At 34.5% G+C, this 23,131-nt stretch overlaps 1 protein-coding gene across 1 annotated transcript in view; it reads left to right on the top strand.

The window, feature by feature from the left end:
- The first annotated feature begins 123 nt into the window (after window positions 1-123).
- The window catches only part of nsmaf (neutral sphingomyelinase (N-SMase) activation associated factor), a 40,091-nt gene continuing 17,083 nt past the window's right edge, over window positions 124-23,131 (top strand). Inside the window, exons 1-21 of the mRNA XM_056462195.1 lie at window positions 124-228; window positions 1,609-1,698; window positions 7,850-7,928; window positions 8,001-8,065; window positions 8,163-8,199; window positions 8,287-8,337; window positions 8,472-8,543; window positions 8,631-8,678; window positions 8,773-8,825; window positions 10,138-10,267; window positions 10,363-10,434; window positions 11,067-11,175; window positions 14,402-14,578; window positions 14,652-14,731; window positions 14,824-14,914; window positions 15,633-15,696; window positions 15,774-15,825; window positions 16,817-16,937; window positions 20,616-20,747; window positions 20,860-20,902; window positions 21,033-21,193. Of these exons, the coding sequence (XP_056318170.1) occupies window positions 191-228; window positions 1,609-1,698; window positions 7,850-7,928; window positions 8,001-8,065; window positions 8,163-8,199; window positions 8,287-8,337; window positions 8,472-8,543; window positions 8,631-8,678; window positions 8,773-8,825; window positions 10,138-10,267; window positions 10,363-10,434; window positions 11,067-11,175; window positions 14,402-14,578; window positions 14,652-14,731; window positions 14,824-14,914; window positions 15,633-15,696; window positions 15,774-15,825; window positions 16,817-16,937; window positions 20,616-20,747; window positions 20,860-20,902; window positions 21,033-21,193 (1,765 nt within the window). The 5' untranslated portion in view covers window positions 124-190. The remainder of the gene's footprint in view (window positions 229-1,608; window positions 1,699-7,849; window positions 7,929-8,000; window positions 8,066-8,162; window positions 8,200-8,286; window positions 8,338-8,471; window positions 8,544-8,630; window positions 8,679-8,772; window positions 8,826-10,137; window positions 10,268-10,362; window positions 10,435-11,066; window positions 11,176-14,401; window positions 14,579-14,651; window positions 14,732-14,823; window positions 14,915-15,632; window positions 15,697-15,773; window positions 15,826-16,816; window positions 16,938-20,615; window positions 20,748-20,859; window positions 20,903-21,032; window positions 21,194-23,131) is intronic.

Raw genomic sequence — 23,131 nt, 5'->3', positions numbered from 1 at the left:
TAAAGTTAAGAATGGTGGAAGATAATTGAAGAAGGAATTATTTTTTAAATTTTAATAATCTTTTTAATATTACTTGTCTCGCTGCAGCGCCAGAATGACGGTGGCCAAGCGTGAGAATTGATCCTCCGCTTCTTCCGTTTCAGAGGATTTCCGTGTTTACATGTCTGTCTGCCGCAGCCGCTGAGCCCTCATGGCTTTCATCACGAAGAAGGATCGCAGCAAAGAACGGTATAGTACTTACACATTTCTTTTGCGTTGCGGCAACTTTTTATACTGACAGCCCGGACTGGACTGTGTTTAACCTCAGGTCAGCCCAGCCACAGCGCTCTTACTTCAGGCCATTGTGTTACTTGAGCTCGCTGGACAAAACCGCCTCACAGGCCAGTAAACACATCAAACACAGTGTGTTGATACGCGTAGACAAGTAATGCAAGATTCTTGCATATTTAGGCTTTTCCTGGGGCGGATATTTTTACTTTGACCTACATTAATAATTTCCTAATATCGTTTATTTTCTGTTGTTGGGGTAAGTTAGTAAGTGGTGTCTAGTCTAATTCATTCGTAAATTCCCGGCCAGTTGCACGTGATGATTCCCCTGATAGCTGTAATGTCAACACTCACAATCGCATTGTATGTAGATGAGTAGAAGACATGTTTAACCTTAATTTAGAATTCCCCTTGTTTTAGAGAGATACATTTATGGCACACGGATGTCAACTCGCATGGAATGAAGATGTTGTTGTCACATGACCAGCTGTGTCATATATTTATGTTGATATATTTCTTAATATACATTCTTCAGATAGTTTCCATACATAATTTGCTTGTTTATTGTGTGTGTGTGTGTGTGTGTGTGTGTGTGTGTGTGTGGTGTATATATATATATATATATATATATATATATATATATATATATATATATATATATATAAATATATAAATAAAACTCAGATAAAACAAGAATTACATTATGCCTAATTATAAATTACATAGAATGAGTAATTAAGCTTAACAGTGACTTTCAAAATCAAATGGCTGTATTTTTCATTATTATTAGTATTGTTTCTGTTTATTCATTTTCCTTCTATACATATTATATGGGGAAATGTATTTCTAAAATAAACCACATGCATTACAGTAAAAAGTCCCATTGCAAAAATGAAAAAGAAAATGTTCAATACAAAGATCCATAAAGTGAGATAAATGTAAATTTTCTGAATAAATTCAAGTAAAATAAAATAATTTTTATAATATGGTTTTATTTAGGATTTTTTTGGTAAATTAATTTAAATAGCTCTAAAGCAAACAAACAAAATGAACATTATCTGCTGAATTACTAAGACTGGATAACTTATCCATGAATTTAACCAAGTCTGTTACTGTACATAAACTGTATTCTGAAATATCTCCAGGTATGGTTGTGCTTCTGATTATTATTTTATCTGTTTACTTCTGGAAAAAAGCCCAAATTGTTTTTTTTTTCATCAACTAAAGTGATTATGCCCCATCAGAAGAGTTGGGTTATATACTATTTCTATAGATATATTACACAGTCAATTTGTAAAATTCATGTAATTTGTGGATGCATCATTTGCTCATTGTGTGCAGATTTTCGCTGTTGTTGCTGGATCTAGAGGAGCAGTATTTTGAACAGCACATTGCATATAATTTAACCAACAGAGGTCCTGAGACAAACAGGTAAGCTTATTGTTAACTGAATAACTGAGCTTGAATAATTTATCATGAGAGAAATTCAAGAGCTTTGCAGAATATTATACCATATTACTATACTATTTGTTTGGGGAGGGTCATTTTTATGTTTATGAACACCTCTTGTTTAGGCACTCATGAACTATTGTTGTCTCTGTTACAAATTTTTACCTTTTTTTCATTCATTCATGATTTCTTATTTAGTGTTAGTTAAGGTGCGAGGGATGTTATTCTGACATAGAGATGTTAGACTGTCATCACAGATCACTATATTCTAGATGTAGCTTTCCTGATATGGTTACATTAACTTGTTCATAACCATTAAGCATATATTTGTTTTTAATGTGGCAGCTTAAGCCCATTCAAAATTGTACATACAGTATGAAATATTTCCAAAGCTTAAAGGGATAGTTCACCCAAAATAAACAGCCATTGCCTTCCATAATATTTTGGATGTCAATGGCTACCACTTGAGTGCAATTAAATGGTGAAGAGGTGTTCAATTTTAGGTGAACTATCCCTTTTTACATTCTTGAACACTTCAAGAGGTAGCTGAAAATACATTACATCTCTTTTAACGTAAACGTTTGTGGTTGAGTGAATTCAAATGGGCATGTGACCATCATTGAGGTGTTTTTTGAGAAAATCTATGCTGATATCCATCTATGCTCACTCATAAGCCGTTTAACATGGGTTTGTTGATTCAGTAGCTGTGTGTTACTCCTAAAAAAGTGATGTAGAGTTTGATATAATAGGATCTATATAAGATGGCTCTCAAATTGACAATTGGTAAGCCGAGACATGTCTTCTTACACTGTAAGAAGCAATTGGTTGCTTGAAAAAAGTGAGTTAGCTTGTTGCCTTTAAAGTTACAAGATGAAGGTACTTAACAATGTGGGTAAACCCATTGCAATTTGGAACTGTTAAATTGTCTTAACTTTTTTAATATAATTATGCACATAGCTCATTTACGTAATTATTTTAAGGCAATGAGTTTATTCACCTGTTTCAGTAAAGTCAACTAATAACATTTAGGGCTCTATTTTGACGATCCATGCGCAAAGTCCAAAGCGAAGGGCGCAAACGCATTAAGGGCATGTCAGAATCCACTTTTGCTATTTTAAGGACGGAAAAATCCGCTTTGCGCCGTGGCACATGGTCTAACAGGGTTGAGCTTATTCTCTTAATGAGTTATAGGTGTGTTTTGAGAAAAAAACAATCAGAGTCTCATTTCCCATTCCCTTTAAGAGTCAGACAACTAACGCGCTCTGCGCTGGACTATAGACCTGCTTTGATCTGGTCTATTGAACCGTTTATTTAAGTTCTTCAAAATAGCAATGTGCCAGCAACTCACCAGCAATGCGCCTCAAACCACCCCCTTTTTTAGACCAGAATTCCTATGGGCACACATGTGCGCAAATGCATTTGCTATTTAAACAGCGTGGTTCAAAACGACTCTTGCGCCAAACTAAAACTAGCAAACAACAATTGCCTTGTGCCGCATTGCGCCGGGTGTATGATAGGGCCCTTAGAGTGTATGAAATCGGATGGGTCTGCCATGTTGTCCCTTGGGGGTCAGTCACAGGTCCCATACTTTTTAGCCTTTATATGCTTCCACTAGGGCATATCATCACCAAATATGGACTGGGATACTACTTTTATGCTGATCATACCCAAATTGATATCAGCTCCAAATCCAATCTGTTACTGCCTCAATCCTCTGAGAGTGTGCAGGAAATTAAAATGTAGATGCACTAAAATTTTCTAAAACTGAGTTGTTCAAAAACAGAGGTACTCCTTATTGGCACACCAGCAGGCACTCTCAAATATAGCGAGTTTAAGTTGAATCTGGATAATGCTGTCGTCTGTCCATCTACCAAACCATGGAACCTTGTTGTGAATTTTATTTTATTTTTTTTTAAAACACTCGTCTGTCACTAGACTCGCACATCAAGAGCTTTACAAAATCTGCTTTTTATCATCTGAGGAATATTGCAAAAATGAGGTCTTACCTCACTCAACCTGATGCTGAAAGACTCATTCATGCATTTGTCACTTCCAGGATTGACTATTGTAATGCACTCCTTGTTGGTTTACCTGCTAAATTAATCAAAGGGCTGCAGTAAATTCAAAACTCGCACTCCACTGGTGTACATTATAGCTTGCATTGGCTCCCAGTTCAGTCCCGTATCACGTTTAAAACACTGACACTTGCATATAAAGCTTTACATGGTACCGCTCATTCCTATATCTGTGACATTCTCTCAGTACACACCTTCTCGTTCCCTGCGGTCTGCTGATACTCTCACCCTTCAACAGCCACCCTGTAGACTAAAATCAATCTCTCACCCTTCAACAGCCACCCTGTAGACTAAAATCAATGGGGGAGAGAGCCTGTACTGTTGCTGCACCTAGCTTATGGAATGCTCTCCCTTATTTTGTAAGAAATGCTTCCACACTAGCTAGTTTAAAGAAGACGCTAAAAACTCATCTTTTTAAGACTGCATTCTTAGATTCTTGATTATTCTAATGTGTTTATATTTTATCCTTTTTTTATGTATACTTGCATTTTATTGCATGTTTGATTTCTCTGTTGTTGTAGCGCTTTGGGTTTTAGAATATTGCATTATAAATAAAAGGTATTATTATTATTATTATGAATGTTGTTATGTACATGCTATTAGGAGTATTTAAAAGTGTCCTGGCCACTTGGATCACAGTGTGCTATTCTACCCTTAAAATGATGTATTATCAGAACTTGTAAACTATAGAAGTGATGCTGATATGATTTCAAATTAATTGGTTAATTAGCTCATTTGGCAGTAATGGTAAAAAAGATTTTGTTTGCAGTCACGTGATTCTGGTGACGTGTGAAATTCAGACGTAAGCCAGGAAGTTAAAAACTGAATGGGAAACACAGAGCAAAGTCTGTATTTTTGCGATTGAGACCATATTTCAAAGGCGATATAAATAGAAAATAACCACATATGATGGGAATGATCCTTATATCATGAAGAGGGCCAAGTTTTCTACTGAGCTAAAATACATTTGTTTGTCATCGAGGCGGTAGATACTGTATAAGCTATAAGTTACATGAAACAATACTATAGTAAATACTATAGTGTTTGAAAGCATACTTAAATTTAAAATTGATAATTACTTAAATTTAACTGTCGTAGTAATTATATTGTTACTGTGGTACAACACAACTGTAGTAATAAACAAATTATTCTGTAGGCTTCAGTTTTATACACTATAATCACAATGTTTACACTGACTTTACAGTATTTATTACAATTTATCAGTTTACTGTAGTACAGTATTCTGTAGCATTCATTAAAGAGTTAAACACATTATACACTTTACTATGTGCTTCAAAAACATGTTTATTATAAATTACTATAGTTTTTTTCCTCATCCACTTCCAGTCATATGAAATAAAGGAAGCATACAAAAGCATAGACGCATAGTCTACATTGTTTTTTATTAATTTTTGTAAGGGGGAAAAAGTGCTCCACAATAATTACCGTCTAGTTATGTCGCAAGGGTTGCATTTCCTTTTTGTTATGTTGATGAACTTACCCATCAAAAAACATTCACTGCTGCTGCGCATCGGTGAATGTGGTGGAGTTTGTATCTGATTTTTTTATATAACACATTAACATATTTAAACACATAGCTAGACCTGTATTTAATCTTTATTGGTCCTGTTAAACGAATTATAGCATTCAAAAGAAGTTTGTACACATGGATGCATTGAAAAAATGTTTAATACATGCTGCCTTTTTCTGTTTTTCAGCCAGTTTCTGGAACGTTCCCCCCTTTATGAGCAAAAACTTTTGGAAGTCCATAAAAGCTATTCTGCATTTCTTATTTTAGCCGATTTAAGCAATTATAAACAATGCAAAACAGAAACATTTTCTGATTCCTATGTAGAAGAATCACCTTCTGCCCTCCATCTGAATTTCGCACGTCATCAATGGCGTCATGTGAAAACAACCTATTAAAGGTAGTTGAAGCTTTGTGTTGTAAAAAAAAAAAAAAGTAGCACAAATTGTTTTGATTTTAAAGTGAATGAAAAGGTTGAATAAAAGTCAACTTCCAAAGAATATGGAATAATTTTTAATTTTAAGTGTGATTTGAGAAGTCATTTTTAAAACAATATAAAAATGTATGTATAGCAGGATGTTTTTAAAGAATCTAGTATATCTTGTTGTTGGTTTTTGATTTTAGTTTTTATCTCTGTTCATCTATGGAAAAGTTTAGTGGTGTCAAACTCTCATAAAAGGCCACAGACTAGTCCTACAGAGTTTAGTTCCAACCTTTCTTCAACACATGTACCTGTAATGAAAAGAAACCTGAAGCACTCGATTAGCTGGATTTAAGTGTGTCGAGTTAGGATTAAAGCTCACCTCTGCATGGTTGTGGCTATGTTGGATCTTAGACACCCTTCAAGTACAGTATTTGCTTTAAAGCAGAGGTGGCAAATAATTTTTGGATGGCCTATAGAGTTTAGTTCAGATTTTGTCGCACACTTACTTGCTGTTTACAAATATCCTAGAAGGAAGTGAAGAGCTGGATCAGGTGTGTTTCGAAGGTAAACTTTAAATGCAAAGATGACATTGTTTGAGATGTCTTCATGACAGCTTGACATAACCAAATACATCATCACCTGTCTTTGTCAAGACAACAAAATATGTCATAAATCTGACAAAAGTGATTCTCATGTAATTATCAGAATTTTATTAACATTGTTATTAAGATTTTTCTTAATCTCAACTACAGTGGTAAAAATTTAATTTGTGATTAAAAATATATATTTTTAATTGTATTATAAGTTTTGACACATTTACTGAGGATTTGTATTTTGCAACTGGGTGCTCAGCCAAACAAGAAGTATGGAAATGCCAAAAGCTCCAAAAATATCAAATCTATTTAGTCAAAAACAGCTCACAGTGTGTAATGTTTAGAACACAGTGGGCTTCAAACGTTACCTGCTGTGAGCTGTTTAAGTAAATAAATGAGATATTTTTGAAGCTTTTGTTATTGAAATCTTTTCATATATATTTTAGAAAAATATTTATGACACAGTTATGATGGCATCACGACAATCATGTTTATGACAGATTTATTACAAGTTAGGATGTCTTGGTATTCCATGTTGTCATGACATTCACAAAGTCAGGTTGCGATGTATTTATTTATGTCAAGTTGTCATAACAAAGGCATCTCAAACAATACAGCTGTGTCTCGTTTCCAAGGCTGCATCTTTTGAAGAGCGCATTCGAAGGGCATTTACATTTTTGCAGTTTGACAAAGGCTGTCTAAATTCAAACAAATTAGAATTACTAAGCCATACTTGCATGCTATTTCAGACCGAATATTCAGAGTAGCCTGGTGAAATGGATATAGGGAGCGCATCACAGGTCGTCATTGTTAAAAAATGAACCAATGTGAGTATAAAACCAACTTCACCTCAGTAAGACAGGTTTTGTTGTTAAACTAAATAAAAATCTACATTATTGATTCTGTAAAAGGTCCCTTATGAAACTAAAAACAGTCACATCAATCTTTCACCGGAAGATTTCAGTGGCTGAACAACACTTCTGTGCATATAACTCATTCATTAAACAACACAATCTACATCAGCTTTGCGTGACTCAAAGAGTTTTAAAACATAACATTCCTGTCTAAAAGAAATACTTCAGCCATAGTTTCGTGCTTCCTCCAGCGTGCAAAAATAACTCCAATATTGATTCAGGATTTGAAAAAGTTTTGATTCAGCATTTGTTTTTACTGCTGTCACTCTCTCTTGTGCATGTGAATGCACGGTGCACATGTATGCACAAACGACGAATCTGTGTGAACAGGTGCGCAGATGTACAACCGGTGGATTCTTAGTGGCCTCATCCATACCGTTATTCATTCCGCACTGATCACAGCAGACTGTTTTAAAAAAAAAAAAAAAAAACTGTATTACAGTTTTTAATGTATGATGATGGCCTTTCATTCCATGGAATCATGTGTCAAAGTGTCATGTGAATTATATATTTTCCTCCTCTTCTGAGTAAGTCAGAATGTATTACTGCACACATGTAATCTTTGTCTGTGTTAAATATCTGTATGTTTTTGTACACAGGCGAACTAATGGCTCATTAAAAATCTGTTCCAAATCAGTCATTTTTGAACCTGATGATGCTGCGAAGCCTATTTTAAAGGTATCTTCATCTTCACCAAACCTAAAGCTGAAATTGTTTGATTTGCCCCCCTAACATCTGTCTTTCATGCAGATTCCACTCAAAGACTGCAGTGAAATATCGGCAGTGGAGGAAACGACCCATAACCCATTTATAGAGTAATACAGAATCATTTATTATCAGAATTATGTATTTATTTGATAACTTTTCAGGCTTTTATATCTATTTTCTTTTATTTTTCATACGTCTTTGCAGAAGTAAACCTGCTTGCATTGTAATAAAAACTAAGCAGGTGAGTGTGCCTCAGTTTACCCCACTGTACTCCATCTTTACTGTTACTAAGTTCATGTTTTAATCAAGTTTTTTTTTTTTTTATCAGATTTATCAAATTAAAGAGGAAAATGTGGTTGCTCCATATAAATATGAAAGGGTGAGCTCATTTTTTTTCTCTGCAAGTAAACGTAGGAACACATTTTCAGCAGTGATGTATACAGTATTTTTCTGTTTATTCCCTCTTCATAGTTTTGGTATGCACATTATATTATTTACTGCTTATTTTGTTAGGGAGAGAAGAAGATCACTTTCCAGTTGGGGTCACCCATTAAAACTGAGGATGTGGTGCAGATTTTATTACAGGTTTGCCTTTATCTTTCTTTGGGATTTGAATTTTCATTGGGATTTTTGATATAAACTAGTTTGTTATTTGCTGTGGGGTTTTCCCAGTTACACAGAGCATCCTGTCTGGATAAGCAGAGTGACCAGACAGCAATGGTTTGTAAAGTAACATTTCCATACATTATTACATTCATACATACATTATTTGCTTTCTTTATGGATGATCTGTATGTCTGTGTGTCTGCTAAAGATTGCAGCTATATTGCAGTCCAGGTTGGCAAGAACACGCTTCGATAAGAACAGGTAAGAATCAACACTCCTAATTTATTAATTCGTTATACTCTTTCAGTTGTTGATGTCAGTTTTGGGGTAAAAATTATTATTGTTTTTAACTTTTTTATTGCTAATTTAATTAAAAATCATCATAAGTCATCTCTTTTGTATTTTGTTTATCAACAAATAATGTTATATTTTTTTATCAAATAATTCTGTCAATTCTGTGTCAACTGTATGCAATTTGATGCTATTTGGTTTTAGACCTTCTGTGCGATTCAATTTTCTCTTTGAACTATGTTCTGACTCTGATTCATATCACCTATGAATAAATTCTAAATGCCAATTTAAAAAAGTAATTGTAATTTCCAAAAACTTCTTCTTGAGTTACAATACCTTTAACCTCCTAGGGCTTAAGTTTCCACATACGTGGACAGCACATTTTAGTTCTTAAGTGGCTATTTAAAATACTTTGCATGTTTTATATTTTATAACAGACATACGGTGTCATCCTGCAACTGTTTTGCAGCATATGAAATGTCCCAAACACAATTTTTAACTGTCCAAAATGGGAAAAAATTGATCAATTTGTGTTTTTACTCTCTGATAGTCAAAACAAATTCAAAAAGAATTTCTATGTTAAATATGCATTAAAAAACATTCAGGAAAAGTGTTTTATGTAAATTTGGACCACGAGTCTACAAATATGGACATCATTTTTCTCTAAAAGTACATCATATCAAAGATAACACAAGCACATTATGCAGTTTTGAAATTAAGGTTTTCTTATTATTAAGGGAAAACAGAATGCAAAACTACATAGCCCTGTGTGAAAAAGGGTCACCCCCTGTGAAAACATTACTTAGCCCTGATTTATCATACCTGTGTGCAATTTGTCTAGCCACAACCAGGTCTAAATACTTCCACACATGTTTGCAATCAAGAAATCTCTTAAATAGGATCTGTCTGACAAAGAGAAGTAGACCAATGATCCTCAAAAGCCATAAATACTAAATATTGCTCCATATCAGAATATTATAATTATTTCTAATGGTTGCTGTAATTTCTCCCCTAAAAAATGGCCTTGGTAAGCATAAAACTCAAAGTGTACTTTATCCTTCTGAGTTTCCTGTTGGGATGTGTGGAAACAACCCTGCTCAAAAAGTATAAAATAATCAATGCTTAGTGGTCTTCTCTCAAAACAGAACTTTAAAAGTCAGTGTATGTATTTTCTGTGATACTAGGTTACAGTATTCAGATTATTAACTGACCCCAAAGTGCTGTTGTTGAATTGTTTTCTTGTAAAAGGATGAATGAAATGTGATGCTTGTTGTATGTGCAGTTTTCAGAACGTAACTGAACTCCCGCACATGGAATGTGAGGCGGAAATGGTTTCTCCTTTGGTGACGAACGCTGGTCACGTTTGCATCACCGACTGCAATCTTTACTTCCAGCCTCTGAACAGCTATCCTGTGAGTTATTATGGCAGTCACTATTTCATTGGGATGTCTTTGTTATGAATGCTGTTTTACTTGTGTACGTATGTGTGTTTCTGCGTTTCTAAAAGGATTCAGTGGTGCAGATTGGGTTACATAGTGTAAGACGAATCTACAAGAGGAGACATGGGTTGAGGCCTTTGGTGAGTGTTTATCTGGTTTTCTTTATTCCTTAATTTTGTCTCCATTGGGATATTTATGCACACATACATGGATATCATTTGCAATATTTTTTTTTCAATTTGGAATTTATTTATCAAATATTGGACTGAAAATTCATATCTAATGTTTTCAATTTGATACATTTTATTTATTTATATATATATATATATATATATATATATATATATATATATATATATATATATATATATATATATATATATATATATATATATATATATATATATATATATACATATATATATATATATATATATATATATATATATATACATTTATTTATTTATTTATTTATTATTAATTTGTGGGTTGCAGCTGGCATGGCATCAACTGTGTAAAACATATGCCAGAGAAGTTGGCAGTTCATTCAGCTGTGGGGAACCTGATAAATCAGGGACTAAGCTGAAGAAAAATTAATGAAAGGAAATTTATTTATTTATTTATTTATTCTTATTGAGTTAAGAAGTTGTTATTATTTATTATTATGTAATATAAAAATTGATCAATATGAATTTTGCCATAAAATAGCCATAAGTTGCTGATGTGGCAGTAAATAAACCAAACACCTATACATGTTTGTTTGTTGTTTAAGGGCCTTGAGGTATTTTGCACGGAGAATGATCTCTGCTCAGACATCTACCTGAAGTTCTACAAAACTAAAGACAGAGATGAGCTCTACTACTACATTGCAACCTTTCTTGGTAGGCTTCATTTGTTTGTGTACATTTTTCAGAGAACTTATTACATTAAAAGATTACTCAGTTAAAAAATATCACCCAATATTTTTTTAACAAATGTAATGGTGTAAGAACATGTTGATTTATATATAATTTTGTTTGATATTTGTAGCTTTTTACTTAATGAATTTAACTTTTTATTTTCTTCTTTATGCCTTCAATTTTGCTGAAAATGATTGTATTTTTTGTTTGTTCTTTTTGAATCAACAAAGCTGAGAATTGTTTGATAAAAAGAGTAAAAAAGGGTGATTGTCTTCCCTAGTATGTATAACTTAAATTAAACTACAGATTTAAAGGGTTAGTTCAACCAAAAATTTTTATTTTATCATTAATCATTCACCCTCATGTCGTTCCAACCCCCTGAGACCTTCGTTCATCTTCAGAACACAGATGAAGTTATTTTTAGATGAAATCTGAGCATTCTCTCATCCTCCATATACAGCAATGAGCATGAGATGTTTAAAGTTGAGTAAAGGAAATTAAGACATTGTTAAAACATTTCATGTGATTTCAGTGGTTCAACTGTAATCATACGAAACTCCCAAAACACTTATATGTGCTAAAATTTGCCATTGTCCTACATATCAGATTGGAGTGTGTGTTTACTTTGGACCAAATCTAATGCTAGCATGTCATACTGCACATAGTAAATGCACAACTGACAAGATAAAGGTGATAAAGATAAAGTCATTTTTACAGTTTTTTTGAGGCCACAAAAGTGTTCTTGGATCACTGAAGTCACATGGAAGGTCTTGACAATGTGTTTGGTTCCTTTTCTGGACTGTGAACATCTCAGAATTGTTGCTGTATACGGAGGGTCGAGAGCTCTTGGATTGCATCTAAAATATCTTTCTTTGTGTTCTGAAGATAAACAAAGGTCTCAGTGCATTGGAACAAGATGAGTAATTAATAACAATTACATATTTTTAGTTAACTAACTCTTGAACTTGCACTTTGATGAATAAAAGTCTTCCACTGGTAAAGTAAGCCGAAGCATCTCCCTATAGTGGCTGGTTTTACACTGGTTCAGCACTGGTTATATTTCGTCCAAACAGCAAAGCTAACATAATCATAACTGATATTTTGGTTTGTTTTCTAAAAAAAACTGATTTGTTATTTTTTACTTATTTTTTTATTATTTTTCGTCATCCATGCACCCACAAAGAATAAACAACATCAGAAAAAATCCTTAGTCTTTAGACCAGAGATGCTCAAACTAGGGCCCGCAGGCCAAAGTTGGCCCATGGTAAGTTGGCCCCTTTTGATTTGGTCTGCATTACCATCTGAGAAGAGAGGGAGAATGATGGGGATGTTTAGAGATTGTATTTTTAAACTGAATGTAACCTTTTATTTGTTTGTTTTATTGATAAGCTACAAAAAAAGGTAACTGAAATGAAATGTTTCCATTTTAAATGCTGTAATTTAGTTTAAAATGTACATACTCTAACCCGACGCATGGAGGACAATGCATAGACTTTGGTGAGCAAATCAAGGCAAAAGCAGATTCTGCCTGACCAATGTATTCAGCGTTGAACTCCACAGTGTTATAAATGTGATTGTTTATGTATTTGAAATTACCCATGGCAACTTTAATGTGAAATAGTTTGGTATATTTATCTTGAGCCCACGGCTTTCATTGATATTTAGATTTTGGCCCTTCATATGAAAAGTTTGGGCCCCCCTGCTTTAGACCCTATGTATGTCTGAAATGTTATTCATAATGGTCTTAAATTTGACTTTGTGGACAATTTGAAGGATGAGGTCCAGGACAAGGCCAGTGTTTACCCTACTTTTATATTAGGGGACGCCCCACCCTCCCAACGGCTTTCCCCGTTTGCAAACCCACCCAAAGTTACAAATAATGGCACCGATGAGAGCGATCATGTGGTGAATGTTGATCCGCCAGCCGAGATTAACCGAGTGTTTTCAGAGAGTGTGCAGAAAGACTCGGAGTGGATCAGCTTTTTAATGGCCTGAATCTTGATGCGTTGTTCAGCGCAAATGGCCGCTAAATGTAATATTTAACACTGTACATCATAGCCAAAGAAGCTCGTCTTTAAATTTAAACTGAAACTGTGACTCATGACAAAGAACGGTATTGCGCAGGCGGTCATCGCAAGAATCCTGCTCTGCCTGCTCATATTTTGGGCTGGCTGACTCGCCTGCTTTTTTTTCACAAACACAGAAAAATGTAAATCGGAGCATAACGAGACTGTGCATTTAAAATGATACAAACCAGAACTTCTAAAGAGTGGTAGATGTGAGACTTTTTTTTTTTTTTTTACCTTTCTTTAGTTCGTTCTTTCTTGACATGCATATTAATTTTCTATGATTTCCGATGACTGCTTTCAGCATTGAATTGAATGATTTATTGCAAAATGGATATTTCTAACTGCAATGCTTCATTTTTGTTGGATGCAAACCATAGATTTATTTTTCATAATGTAACAGTATGACTTTAAATAGCAGATAACACACATTCAAGCACATTTAAGGCAGCACGATCATGAGAAATGTTATTCATTGTTAGTATTATTGACATCATCGTCATCATTAATATTTTAAAATTATTAGACATTCATTTTGGAATTGCGCAAATATCAATAAGTCATCACTGTATTAGTTGTATAGATGTTTCTGATTTTTGTTAGTCCTGATTGTTGTTTTCAAATACAATAAATTTGTTATTATACAATTTGCAGTGGTGCTCATTCATTTTTGGTTGGTGCTTCTAAATTTTTGAAGTGCTACCAAGTAAAAGAATTAATTTCGAGCCCTGTACATGCTTTTTAGCTCTGTCTCGCGCTCTCATTCTGCCCAAATAAAAGTCAACGTAAATTACGAATTACATAAAATGTTCTGATAAATATGTAGACAGCATAAACAGGCAGTTGCGAGACGAAACCAGAGATGGCCGTTAATAGAGTCTCCTTGCTAGTCCTACCGAAAGCACAAAATTGACACACATGACCACCCCCCAAACTATAAACCTAGGGGAAACACTGCAGTCATTTCTAATTTTTGATGTGATGGCGGTTGATTTTATTTCTATCAAACTGACAACGATGCCATGTTGCCAACAATCATGTTCCAAAAGCCATGTTTTCAGTAATGTCCAGAAGAAACTGCACATCCCAATGCAAGCTCAATTTACTTACAGAAGATGTGTGTGTGTGTCTGTGTGATGTAGAGAACCATGTAGCAGAACACACGGCAGAGAGCTACATGCTGCAGTGGCAAAGAGGTCACATCTCCAACTATCAGTACCTACTTCATCTCAACAACTTAGCAGACCGCAGTGTAAATGACCTTTCCCAGTATCCAGTGTTCCCTTGGGTCATCAGTGACTACAGCAGCACACATTTGGGTCAGTCTCTCTCTCTCTGTTTGAGAAAACACATCATACACACTTGTTTACTGACAAATGATTCTGTTTTCAGATTTGCTGAACCCTGCTTCATTTCGAGATCTCAGTAAACCGATCGGAGCTCTGAATAAAGAGAGGCTGGAGAGATTATTGGTGAGAAATCTAGACAGCCTCCTCATTTCCACATACACCTCAATCTCAATAAATTAATAGATGTACATGATTTATCTCTGTGTTTCCTAAAGGAACGCTACAGAGACATGCCTGAGCCTCGGTTTATGTATGGCAGCCATTATTCTTCACCTGGATATGTGCTTTTCTACCTCGTCAGAGTTGGTAAGGGTCTATTTGTTTGTCTGTTAATAGGATAGTTCACACAAAACTGAAAATCTACTGTATTTACTCAATCTCAATCTCATGCCTAATCAGGATAGATTCCGAAACAGTCCTAAGAAAAACTTCTGGATGCGGCCTACACACTCATACTTGTATCATTACAAGCCAAACATTTATTTACTGACAGTCAAGTTAATTTGTTGTACTTGGTAGATTTATTCTATAAAAAAATACTTTGTACAAGCATTTTGTTTTGAAGGCTAACCCCAATCCACACCAAAAATAGCATTACTTGCATAATTAAGTAAAAAAAAAAAAAGCTTGTGGTCTGGCAGTTTAAATTTTTAAGAAGAAAATAAAAAGCAGGCATGTTTCTTTTAATTTATTAACATATAATATAATATTGAATACCGTAACCATGGCAGTCTTAATTTTCTTTAATTATTTATCTTATCCCACACTGATATCCTTTGCAGCATCACCAGGTTTTACGAGTTTCTCATTTTTGTTGCTTAGCAGTACATTTTTCTCTCTACATTTCTAGACTTACAGATTACAGTACCTTCAGCATTTCTTTCAGATCACAAAGCATTCTTCTTTTTAGTTTAGCTGTGTATCTCTGCCTGATTACTTTTCTCAATCTACAGTTCTGAATATATTGTTAGTGTGAGCTTTGGATGCTGCGGCCTTTAATGATGTATCTTTTGCCTTTCTGCAGCTCCAGAGCACATGCTTTGTCTACAGAATGGACGATTTGATCATGCAGACCGAATGTTTAACAGGTATTAACACACACCAGCACACATTCACACAACTGTCGAAAAAAAAAGTTTGTGTGCAATCTTTTTTTTTTTTACAGTATTGGTGAGACATGGAAAAATTGTTTAGAGGGAGGCACAGATTTCAAAGAGGTGAGTGTTTTACATGCAGTCACCTGCTTTTTTTTTGGGGGGGGGGGGTTGCTTTTTTGTCAGTTTAAATGATTGCATTTCAGTAGGGATGTAATTATGGCTGCGTTTTGAATGGGTAATTTATTTTAGGAAAAAATTTTAATTTTTTTTTTTTGCAGCTTCTTTCTAAATAAATGATTGGTTCAGCTTTTTTATTTGCCATAAATTAGCTCACAGCACAGAATTCAACCAGAAAATCGTGGTGATTTACATTTAGGGGACCTAATATACAAAAATTACTTTAATAAAGTTGTGCGCATAGTTCTGTGGCCAGATTTTGTGAATATAGCTTGCCTCGAATGGTAAAAATTAATAACTCTATTTTTAATAATCACACTTTATAAAAACAGTCTGCAGAAACACTTTGATTAATGTTCTCTCGTTGTTTATGTTAGGGGAACAGAGGTACAGAAGGGGAAAGAGCTCTCCCTCATTAGCATAGACAGCCCTGAGTGAGAAGCAGCCGTCTGCCATTAGAGTTTTTGCACCATACAGTATATGCCAAAGATAATGTCAGCGACTAAGAGGGATTATAAATGTGGAGTTTTAAGATGCACAAATGCACCTCTTTCTGAGCCACTTATTTTGACCTGTTCAATTTTCCTAAAGATATCGTTATTTCTGTTTTGAATCTGCTGATATGCTGATTAATAGTCATTTGTAGCAGCCTCTTTTGTAAAGAGTGCTGAAAGCACAATCTCATTTGAATTTAAAGCGACAGCCCCTAAAACGGTACATTTTGGATCTAAGCCTAAAAGGGTCAGTTTCAAAAAGTTATAAAGATTATTTGTGTGGTATTTAGAGCTAAAACTTCACACACACACACACTCTAGGGACACCAGAGACTACTTTTAAATCTTGTAGAAAGGGACATAATTAAGAAATTAAGAAAGGGGTTCCTTTAAACTTAAAATTGTTCCAGCAATGTATAGTACTTTGTGTGTGTTTACAGCTGATTCCTGAGTTCTATGGAAGTGATAGCAGCTTTCTGCGGAATCTGCTTGGACTGGATCTGGGCAGGCGGCAGGGAGGAGGCAGAGTTGAAAATGTTGAACTTCCTCTATGGGCATCAGGTTCACAGTCTCTACTTCTTTTTTCACTTTCACCTTCAAGAATGTTTCATTGTTGGACTTTTTGAGAGGGCTTTTTGTGCTAGGTCTGGAACAGATTATTATTTGTTTGAGAATTGAATTGAATTCATCGTCAATTATTCCATCGGCTGACTGAATGTCTTGAACTACTAAACAACTATATTGCAGACCCTTTTGAAGGTGAATATAATTGCTTAGTAAAAAGTAACTTTTAATTAATGGCCTGAATTTTGGCATGGGAGCATGTGTACTTTGCACTTTACTTATGATATCATAATGTGGAAATATAATCCACACAGACAATTAGGTCCAACCAGGTAATTTTTGAAAAACAATTGGACACAATTTCACATGCTGTGAGAGTTTCAGCGGTCTCTCTCTCCCCACCCCCCGCTCAAATTGTGGAAATGGCTTCACATTACCACATTGTATCTGGTTTAGTGATACAATACTTTCTCTTGTGTTTTGTTACAGTTGATGGAATCAACTAGCTAACTAGGTCAATGGTTCCAAAGGGCCAGTGTTACATCATCACAAAAGTTTATCAAGAAGGCACAAAAGACAAACAATGAAGACAGCTATATGAAGCTAGATCGGTATCGGCCGATAATACCATTTCATGCCCCAATTGGTACTCGCTAATTTGGCCAATGTCATGAACCAATCACAATTGTTTGTTTTTGAGTTTTCAAGCAGAGGACATGCAAGAACTGAAATCGTTTTATATATCAGAACAGAAACTTCTGTGTTTTTAGCATTATTGCAAGGCCATTAAAACCTGACTGAAAATATTAGGGAAATAAAAAAATTATTTTTAACTTGAATATTTAATAATATAACTTATGGAAATACACTTTCTGCATTAAATAGCAGTTTGTGGGCCTATTTCCCTTTTAGTAAAGAAGTAATAGATTTATAGGTGTGCATTTAAACTTCTTTTGCTTCTTTTGTTTAAGTTTGACAGTTTAATTAATGAATAAGTACATCATGAATCTGCCCTCCATATTTTTGTTTTATCCTGAATCACTACAGTTAGCCTTTTTACATGTTTATGGTACTATTTGCCTTTTTTTTTTTACTGTTCGTACTAATTTCTAGTTGGGCGTTCTGTGCATTGGAGAAGCTCAGTGCTTATGTAATTTGTCATATTCATAAATCGAGAGAACTCTGGGTCAGCTTTATTGTCAGTTCTGCATACAATTGAAATTATTACTTTCAGGCCCAAATCTAGTGCTTACATATAACACTAAATTCTATAGTAAGAATGTAAATTATACAAATATATACAATATAAGTATAATATAAAAATACAACAATACTATATGTGACCCTGAACCACAATACCAGTATTATGTTGCACGAATATATTTTTGGAAATTGCCAAAACTGTTAAATTATAGATTTTTTTTTGTTTTATACCAAAAGTCATTAGAATATTAAGCAAAGATCTTCCATTAAGACATAGTTCTTCATTTAGACAAATTTAAAGTCAATTCCCAAAGTAATAATAATAATACTAATTATAATAATAAAACATTTTATTTAAAGGCGCCTTTCTGGAAACTCAAGGACACTGTACAATAAAACAAGAGCAATAAAACAACAAGAAAAATAATATTAGAATATACACAACAATAGTGCAGATACAATTAAGTATTAAAAGCCATCTTATATTAGTAAGTTTTGAGTTTTGATTTGAACAATGTGAGGGAGTCAATGTTTCTGATGGCAGGTGGTAGTGAGTGCTTTATTGCCCATGGATGATAGACGAGCAGAGGGAACAGAGAATTGGAGGGAGGAAGAAGATCTCGGGGTGCGAGTGGGAGCAGCAGTGTGAATGAGGGCAGACAAATATGGAGGGGCGAGATTGTGGATGGCTTTGAATGTTAACTTCAAAATTTTAAAATCAATTAGAAAATGAACTGGTAACCAGTGAAGCTGCTGCAGGACATGGGTGATATGATGAGAAGAAGGGGTTCTGGTGATGATACGGGCAGCTGAGTTCTGGACCGACTGAAGCTTACGGAGGGATTTATGAGTAATCTAAACGAGATGTGACAAGGCTATGGACAAGAACAGCAGTGGCATGAGGGGTAAGAGAAGGGCGGAGTCGGTTAATGTTGTGTAGGTGGAAATAAGCAGACCGGGAGATGTTATTGATGTGAGAATCAAGAGATAGGGTGCTATCAAGGATGACACACAGTCTCTTAACCTGTTTAGAGGGATAAATGGAACAGTCATCAATAGAAAGAGCAAAGCTGTCAGTTTTGGAGAGTGTTGATTTGGTACCAACAAGCAAAACCTCTGTATGTTATATTTACAGAGAATATTACCAAGGGGATGGAGATGGATGATAAAAAGCAGGGGCCCCAAGACTGAGCCCTGGGGTACACTCGAAGAAACTGTAAAATGCTGAGAAGTAAATAATTTGAGTTGAATGAATTGAGTGTGGCCAGAGAGATAAGGTTTGAACCAGTCAAGTGAGATATTGGTGATGCCAAGAGAAGATTAGTTTATTGATGAGGCTGCTGTGACAAATAGTGTGACGCAATCAGGTCGAGGAGAATGAGAATATATTAGTATATACTATTATATATACTATTATATAATATTAGTCCATAATCAGCTGCCATAAGAAGGTCGTTAGTGATTTTAATAAGGGCAGTTTCCGCGCTGTGAAGTGGGCGGAAACTGGACTGGAACTGTTCATACAGGTTGTTCTGAGATAAGTGGGTTTGGAGTTGTGCTGCTACAATTTTTTTCAAGGATTTTGGAAAAATATGGTAAATTAGAAATGGGTCATAAGTTATTAAAATTAGATTGGTCTGAACCAGGTTTTTTGAGCATAAGAGTAATTGCTACAGTTTTGAAGGAAGCAGGAACAGTTCCAGTGGAAAGAGAAGCGTGAATAATGGCTGAAATGAGAGGGATGAGAGAAGGGAGACAGGCTTTGAGTGAGGAGTGAGGAGAGGATCTAAATGAGAGGAAGATGACTTAGATTTAGAAATAATATGTGGTATTTTTGAAGTTGTAGGGAGTTGAACATTTTTGGATTGTGGATGTTAAGATGTAATGCTTGGAAAGGATTGTGAACCAAGATGCTGGTGAATATGAAAGATTTTTTCATTAAAAAGGTCATGATAGGATTACAGAAAACTGTTGAGTGAAGGTGAGATGGTAGTGAGTCTGGGGGGGGGGGGGGGGGGGGGGGGGTTAGTGATAGACTTGTATAGGGAAAACAAAGACGTGGTGTTACCTTCATTGGAACATATGAGATTGGAAAAATAGTTGGGTTTGGTTTGAATAGTGCAGTTCTTAAATTGTAGGATGTGATTTTTATGCATGTCTTTGTGAACATTAAGGTCCATTTTTCTATATAGTTTTTAAGTATTTAGGTTTTTTTTAACCCTCAGATTTTCAAATAGTTTAAAAACTTCAATCCATAGATATTATCCTAACAAACCATACACCAACGGAAAGCTTATTTATTCAGCTTTCAGATGATGTATAAAAGTCATAAATTGACTTTTATGAATGGTTTTGTAGTCCAGATTCTACATACAAATAAGTGCTCAGGGCAAATAGAGTGTGAACAATGAATTAAACAAACAGTGCAGTGTTAAGAGTCTGGTGATTTCTCTGTGTTGTCTACATGTGCAGATCCAGATGACTTCCTGCAGAAAATGTGTTTGGCACTGGAGAGTCAGTATGTATCTGAACACCTGCATGAGTGGATTGATCTGATATTTGGCTACAAACAGAAGGGAAGTGAAGCCGTGGCCAGCCATAACGGTGAATTACACAGACTGTCACCTGTCAGAGAATCACAATTATAAAGCAGGCTTACTGTGCTACTCATATTCTTTATTCTGAATAAAACAATGTGTACTACTGTATATTGCAGTTTTCCATCCATTAACCTATGAAGGAGGAGTTGACTGTGATAGGTAAGCTAATATTCGAATCTCTTTAATAAAAATATTTTCAATGTATATCTGAATTTCACTTCATCTAATGTTCATGTGTTTTATATTTGTCAGTGTTGATTTGTCAGTGTGTATATGTGTGTTTCTGCAGCATTGAGGACCCAGATCAGAAAATAGCCATGCTGACTCAGATACTAGAGTTCGGTCAAACACCACGGCAGTTGTTTGTCACTCCTCATCCACAGAGAATCACTCCACGCTTCCACAACCTGTCAACAACCCCCAGCCTCAGCAGCAGTGAGCTCTCGCCAGGTACAATGACACACAAGTACTGCGTTCATGTAGTTGTTTTAGTTCAGTTCAGGACATAAAGTGACAACCAAGGTTATTTTTTTTAAATCAAAACTAATACTAAATCTATTGGTTAAAAAAAATCATTAACTGAAAGAAAAATAAATCGCAGCAAATGAAAATCTAAATGAAACTAGCAACAGTTACTGTAAAACTGACTGATATGAAAGGCAAGGCAAGTTTATTTAAAATAATTAGCAAAAAATAATAATTAGCAAAACATAAACGCTCATTTTCAGATTTAATACACACTTTTTTCTCTTTATTTTTTATAGGCAAGTGCAGATGTCATTGTTTATAAAAAGATTTTTTAAATATAAATATTGACAATAACAATAATAAAAAAACAGTAGAAATTGCATAAAATAAAAAGTATAAATAAATGAAAAGTGATTCACTTAGATGTATTCGATGTAACACTTTAAATTGTATTAAACTCAGTCGAGCACATGATGGGCTACCATTCGCTCTGTCTAGGGCATTGCTCCATAATTCCTCTGAAAATACTAGTTCCAGTTAATTTTCCCACCTAATTTTAATCTTCTCTGTACCTACATTTTTCAACGACATACAAATTGCATATGTTCTAGAAATAAAACTTTGTAAATGAGAGTGTGTTTCTAAAAGAGAATTTGTAATCAAAGAAATAAATATAGAAATGATATAGAAGTGGAAGTGGACTTTTATCCTAGTGCAGCTGAATTGTTGTGTGGATCCAAATAGCTCCGAATCAGCCTCGTGGAGCTTTTGTTTATCTGTCATCTGGTTGCCATTTTTCTTTTCCAATTCGATTTTCATTGTTTGACACACCTGGAGGGCTGTGCATATGACAAAAAATATCATTTGGGAAAAATAAAAAGTCATTGTTTCATATGCTCTATCGTTTATATCGCTGTGTCACAAAATTCAGTGGGGGAAATAAGAACTATTCAACTCGTCACAATTTTTCTCAGAAAACATATTTCTAAAGGTGCTGACGATTTGACATTTTCACTAGATGTTGATAACAACTACCTATCACCAAACTGATCTTTATTTTGTATTTTCTATTGGATTCAAGTCAGGTGAGTGGCTTGGCCATTCTACAGCTTGATTTTCTTTCTCTGAAAACATTTGAGAGTTTCCTTGGCTGTGTTTTGGACCAATGTCTTGCTGAAATGTCGATTCTGGTTTTATCTTCATCCTCCTGATAATGTAGATGTTGGATTGAAGCAGCTAATATTCATTTACTCTGAGGAAGGGCATAAGGTTGCTGAAGAACTACTGAGAGATTTCAGCTGCTGTCCGGGATTTCTACATCTCCCTTTTTTCATGCGTTCAATACTTTTTTTCCTGTGTCATTTCATTTATTATGCATGACTTAATTTGTAAACTAATTCGTTTTGTTTTCTTTGTATATATGGATTTTTTTGAGTTGTTACAACATCTGGTAAAAATTTCAAGGCAACGGCACGTTTAGAAATATGTTTTCTGAGAAAAATGGTGACTTGTTCAATACTTATTTCAATCACTGTACATTGTTTACATTAATACTTTTTTTTATAATTTATGTGAACACAAAATTACACGCCATTATGGGAATGCAGACAGAAAAATGAATGGCAGCATGGTGAAAAATTTGCCATCTAGAACAATGTTTACAATTTGCATTTTATTTAGTATTATTTCATTTCCTGAATTTTTATTTAATATTTAATATTTCTTTTTTAAATTCTGTCTTTTTTAAAATCATTCATTTTTTTAAACTGTCTAATATTTCATTGACATTTATTTAATATTTTTGCATTCTTAATCAAACATTTGCCCTGAATTATAAAATGAGAAATATGATCACATATGAGTGAGTACATTTTCAAATATATACTTTAAAATGAAAAAAAAGAAAACAAATAGTCCTTA

This window comes from Danio aesculapii, chromosome 7 (assembly GCF_903798145.1).
Source record: "Danio aesculapii chromosome 7, fDanAes4.1, whole genome shotgun sequence".
Classification (NCBI taxonomy): domain Eukaryota; kingdom Metazoa; phylum Chordata; class Actinopteri; order Cypriniformes; family Danionidae; genus Danio; species Danio aesculapii.
The sequence above is the reverse complement of the archived record's forward strand: the minus strand, read 5'-3'. Positions and strand labels throughout refer to the sequence as shown.